The sequence below is a fragment of the Photinus pyralis genome, unplaced genomic scaffold (genome assembly GCF_008802855.1).
Source record: "Photinus pyralis isolate 1611_PpyrPB1 unplaced genomic scaffold, Ppyr1.3 Ppyr1.4_LG8, whole genome shotgun sequence".
Classification (NCBI taxonomy): Eukaryota; Metazoa; Arthropoda; class Insecta; order Coleoptera; family Lampyridae; genus Photinus; species Photinus pyralis.
The window spans coordinates 10361464-10367522 of NW_022170819.1; the positions used below are offsets into that span (position 1 = coordinate 10361464).

Genomic DNA, 6059 nt, shown 5'->3' on the forward strand with positions numbered 1-6059 from the left:
CACCAAGTTCAGTGTTATCAAGAACAAGTAAAGTTTTCGGAAACTATCAGCATTTGTGTGAGGTAATTGCAAATCTTGTACGACCAGATTATTTGGTTTATTTAAAAAAACTGTAATGGCCGTTTGCACCGACAAATTTAAGCAATTATTAAGACAATGGTTGTCATGGATTTTAAGCTACGCCTAAGCTAAGTTCCCCTTAAATTTGTCGCTCCAAACGGTCATAAGTATTTAATATTTTTTATTTTGTTGACCACCTGCGTGCGGAGTAACATGTCCAAACAAGCTTCGTAAGCTTTTCTTTCTTGCAGGTATTTCTGTTTTTTTCACTATGTTAGATACTGTTATCATTGTCAATCAATTAATTGTGTGTTTATTCGAATCCATTGTGCGGCCCGGATAACGTTTTCATGTCTGCTTTTTTTCTAGTATGTCATGTGCAAGGTTCCTTTTAAACTTCCTTCATGTCCCCAACACACACTACTACCAAGGTTGCTCTGCTTCAAGTTTTTCTCCATGTCCTCTCAGGTTATCTTCATATTTCCACATCTTTCTAAGTTCCTATCAAATTCCTCTAAAATTTCTAATGCGTAATAATTTTTCAAACAGGAAAATAGATGAGGTACGCCGTAGATGCGTCATGATCGGTTACTTGCATGGGAAAAGTTATTGGCGACAGTCTGGCGGGCGATAACACAATGTTAATTCCTTTTAGGTAACCAAAACAGGTAAATCATAATTACTCATATTGATGCGACGATTCAGCGTGAGAAGCGCACACTAGTCGATCTTAAAATCATGTGGGTTTTGATTAATGGCCTTTATACGCGTCTGATTGGGCCAAGTAGGCGCAGTCTATTGCTTAACCATTAAAGATGACGGTTTTGACATATTCGCGTCATATTTTAGACGGTTCTTAAAAATTGAATAAGCAGGGATGAAATAGAGAGGGTCAGTTTTTCGATCATTAAGCGTGAGCTTGACATTTTTTTTAATTCTCGAGGAGCTTTACCAAGTCAAAGAAACGCTCAATTACAAAATTAGTGCCAAGCCGTCAGTCAAAGTCTAAAGGCTGTAAAAATCGCGTTCGACGGAACTGTCGCGGATTAAATTAAAGTTTCTTACGTGGAGTATTATAAATATTGTTTCTGCAATTGCTTTCCCTTAGAAACCGCTACCGAATCCTCTTATTTACTGTTCTCGTTTAGGAAAGTTGCTGAGTGCCTTAAGATTTTTTTAGCCTTTACCAGAAGCCGCCTACCGCCTGCCTTTTAGAACTCCTGGGACCGCCGTTCTCCATTCGAGTTACCTGTAGCACCCGACACCGCCGTTCCGAATCCTTACCAGAAGCAGGGTTTCCGAAAACCATATCACTCCCGTTTCGCCATTTCCTGCTGCCGTTAAGTCGTCTTCCGCCGACTTACAATCTACATATCTTGTATTGTAAATTACCGGCGATGGGGGGGGGGGGGATTATTAGTGTCACGTACCCCCGCTGAATTTTGTTTTTTTATTACCTTCATTAAATTTCATTTTTGTAATCTTTATTTTTTTTGTGTAAAGGAGAACCGAAGCTACCGTTGGTGCGTGAGGTTCCGGCAAAAGTTCACCGAACATCCAATTAAGTAATTGAATTTATTTCCCTCCTTATAATTATGAAACGGAAAGTAACTTACTTTTTAATCGGTCGGTGACGATTTAAAAATACGGGACCGGTGTCAAAATTTAAGTTATTTAAGAACACTTCTTTTCAGATAAGGCCCAGCTCAATCGGACAGGTTTTTGTAACCCATTTAAGTGTCAATGGTTAATTATGCTTACTTAATTTGCCTAGTAATTTGCCATATTCAAAATTCCAGAATCGGTTTCCGATTAACACCCATTGTCCATTGGAATGTCGGGATCAACCGGCGAAGTCGACGCTATTAGGCTGATAACTGCTAAACCTGCATGGCATTGTAGTTCCAATGTTCGTTTTAATTTAGCATAGGAAACAAAAGCTACTATTGCTCTTCTAATATAAAAACAGTTACGTCTATCAGGCAAGCCGCCTACAGCTGCAAAACGTCTTTTTCTTCGCATGGGCTAGATAGGGATGAAAATATAATAGCACAATTTGTTTGCAGTGGGCGGCTGACTGTTTTTATACTAGAAGAGCAAAATGGCGTATCATGGCTGAAATTCTAAAATATTAATTTGCCCTGGCAAGCGCTTTCAGATGCAACAAAACCCATTGAAATATCTGGACAAGAACGATAGCAACCGACCGACGGGCGGGGATAGTTGCAACGTTAATTACGGTAGCGGCGGTTGAAACACAACTCTAAAAATTAAATCAAATACCTTTACCTTCTTCCTTCCAACTCCCAGAAGCAACTGAATTCCTTTCATCACGACACTTTCATAATGAAGCCCCTTTTTATACCGGGCGTTCAGCAGAGCTGGTCGATTCCACAAATACACGCTGCGAGTATGAACATGAAGGCGGGAAACCGTTGCTTCGTTACAAAATGATTATCACAAAATTCAATATCACAAAAACTGTCTTTGTAAAACGAGTGTACAATGTAGAAATTAATCTAAAAATTATGAGTGGACTTTTGTGGCGAAAAAATCGGGAGTTTAGAGTAGCAGTTTCGTCACTTAATAATTTCCAAATTGCAAAAGACAAATTAGATCAGTTTCGGGCCGTGTGTTAGTGCACTATCACTAATAATTGCTTGATATTAAAGTGGCTCGATGCACATGTACCGGGTGACCCAATAAGACTGTTCCTCGGCCATATCTCGGGAACTGTTCGTCGTATGACTTAGGGGTTAAAAAAATTATTGGGTAAATCGGTTATGAAGAATCACTGGAAAATATTTTCAAGTTCTAAAAATGACCACCAAAGGGCGTAACTGCCATCTTAAATTTTAAAATTGCATTTTCTTTAAATTTCGCATAATAAACTAAACATTGTTTTTTCACATTTTTAAAGAGAACCAGTTTATCTATCATTTTCGTAAAAACAAAAACTCAGTTATTTAAAAAACAAAGATAGCGTAGGGCGTTCAATTGTTTGTGCAATAACCTGCTTTAACTTCTTAACCCTTTGACTGATTGTAACAAATTTGGTATCATTGAAAAGAGCATTCCTTGGGCAACAAGAATCAATATAGTTAATTTAGTTGAATCCTTCTCCGCCAGGGGGATAGCTTTGACACTATGACAAAATACTAAAAAAAGCAAATGGAATGATATGACTTTTTCTTTAAGAAAATGTAGCCAAAAAACACCCAAAGAGGTCAGCGAAAACCGTTTTTCAAAATCTCGTTCCTAACCTCAAATATTTGGAAAATGAGATTAATTAATTAATTAATAAAAATGCTAAAGAAGGCCGTAGTGATTTGTACTATAGGGAAGCCATCGATTCCAGAAAATGATATAGGTAACGAAATTTTTTTGATTTGTATAGAAAATAACTATCAGTTCTTTTTAAGAATTGGCATTCAATTTTACATAAAGTAATTAGAAAAATTCTTCTGTAAATTGGCTGAATGGATCAGAATCGTATCACATAAAATAATTAGATTGAACTCATTTACGCCACATTTTTAATTTTCCGGACAAAAAATAGAGCCAAATTTTCGTACGGTAATGACACTAGAATTTGTTTTTTGAACTAGCCGTGGATACATTTTGGGAAAAACATTAACATCACTGTAAACAGCAATTACTATCAGGGATTTCCTACCCTGAAATGTAACCCCCCATTTCATTAGTAAAATTCCAACCATTTGTTTAAATACAGAAGAGCAAAAGGGCACACTCCGGATTTGAAAATTGATTACTCGCGGTGTAGGTTATTGCATAGGTTATCATACGGAGGTGCTGCTCAAAATTTCGGTCGTTACTCCAATTACAGGTCAAGCTCATAACTTATGAGGTTCATCTAAAAAAATGCGATAATTTGAGAACGGGATGTTTTGCTTACAAACTGACTGCGGCACATTTTACTACAATTTAGGCAAAAAAAGAACTGGTCCCGCGTTTTGTGGCTTCATGGGTTACGATCTCCACTATTTTTCATTTCTATGTGGAATAGGAGAAATGGTACGATCTTAAAACAACTTTCGATATTTAATTTTTGCTCTAGCCCTTTGCCGAAGCTCTATACTAGCGGAAGCAAACCAGATCACTTGATCTTGTGCTCTGTTAAATTAATGCTATTCTTGATAACTGGCATCCAACGGTGCAACTGGAAGGCGGATCTCTCTCGTGCGATTGCATTGTCCATATTTTGTAATTGACCTTTGATAAACTATAAAGCTAAAGATACTACAGTGACTATCTCAAAGTTATCATTACCACACATTTACATAACTGTTATTGGAGACATCAATCAAAGGTTGAAAGAGATTCCGAAGACACAACTGAATCAGAATCAGAGACGTGCGAAATGCAACTTCGAAGGGCGTTTGTACTTGTGATCGGCTTTTGCCTTTCTTTCGCTTTGGCAAAATCCACTCCGGTAAACCTTTCAGGAAATGTAATACTTAGTAACGACTATTATTTGCAGGAAGAGGGCGAAGCAACTGAAGCTATACTGAAGAAGGAAATCGGTCGTTTTGAGGCCGTTAAGAAGAGCTTTGAGGATGCAAACATGATGGTAAAAGTTGTCTACACGCATCCGTTTAATAATGAAGAAGGAAAACCCTTGAAACTCGACACCTTCGAAATTCGAACATCTTCCTTCGAAGTACTATAGCTACCTTTGCTAATATTTAACAAAATAATCTCCCATTTTCAGACTAAACCAGAAGGGCCCCAGCTGGAAGAGAAGTACGATGAAGCCAAAATTAAATCAGTCTTTGCTTTAGCCAAGAAGTTGAATTTGACAGCTGTGGGTAGTAGACAAATTTTCGATCTCGAAGGCGTTTTGCAGGAGAAAACACTCCTGACCGAAGAATTAAGGGTAAGGAACGTATTGCTCACTGAAAGTTCTCACTTGTTCCCTGCAGATTCACTTCAAAGACGGTAGTACCCACATGTTATTTGAGGACGATAGCGACCCTGACGATGAACTTGACAGCGATAGTGTTCAAGACTACATCGGCTTCCTTAAAGAATTCGAACTTCCAGTTGAAGTAGAAATAAAAACCTTTGACAATGCTGGGGAGGTGATCAAGACCGATAAGGCTAGCTACGCACCTAAAAAGGTTCGCCTCAACTTTAAGCAACTCGACCTTATCGGAGATTTTAGGTGGCAGTTTTGAGTAGCGATATGACTGTTCCTATGCAGATGAAGGTCGCGGAAGCATTGAAGCGGACTTGTGGCATGAAGAGTGACCCGAAGAAAAGAATTTTGCTTCTGTGTAGGTACCTGGGGATTCAGTTTCCGGAATACTCCTTCAATGCAGTTATTGGAAATGGAGACCATTACGTCACGAGCGCTATCCATATGAAAGCGAGCTTCGATGATCAGGTGTACACAGTCTGGGGTACCGATGTAGAAGAAGATTCGGATTAGATAACTTGTAATTCCGTAAGGGCTACTAAAATATAGTGTTAACTAGTACTTGTATTTTCATTATTACCCTCTTCTCTTTCCCTAACTCGCTATCAGTGAGATCGCTTATAATTCCGTTTCGACAAAGAGGTGGGCCGGGGTGAATATCGGGGTTTTTGTACACTAGCAAAACGAAACAGAAGGGGTAGTGAATAGCGCGGCAGATAAAATATTGCTAAAGCCATTCTCGCGTCTGGCAGTCTAGTCCAGTAAAATTAGACAAAATAAGGGCCAAACCCGGAAATTTGAAAAAACAAGCTGAAAATTGGCAAACATGTTCAGGATAGTGCCAGAACCAATTTCTGAAAAGTCCCAAAAGATCCCGGTTGGGGAACGGACGCCATCTTAAAAAAACTACCCCTAAACTCGATTTCTCGAGTTTTGAGCAAAACCAATGAACCAATGGTCTGATTCTCGTTGCTAAGGTGTCAAAATGTCAAAATGTGTATTTGGAGTAAAAACATAATTCCGCACATAGACGCCCTTGAAAATTCGAGCTTTTTAGAAA

At 38.6% G+C, this 6059-nt stretch overlaps 1 protein-coding gene across 1 annotated transcript; it reads left to right on the plus strand.

The window, feature by feature from the left end:
• Positions 1-4349: 4349 nt before the first annotated feature.
• On the plus strand, positions 4350-5560 carry LOC116178612. The gene is made up of 5 exons (XM_031498160.1): positions 4350-4513; positions 4562-4741; positions 4793-4957; positions 5004-5201; positions 5246-5560. The coding sequence occupies exons 1-5, from the start codon at positions 4442-4444 to the stop codon at positions 5510-5512; spliced, it is 882 nt and encodes a 293-aa protein (XP_031354020.1). The 5' UTR covers positions 4350-4441; the 3' UTR covers positions 5513-5560.
• Positions 5561-6059: the final 499 nt, after the last annotated feature.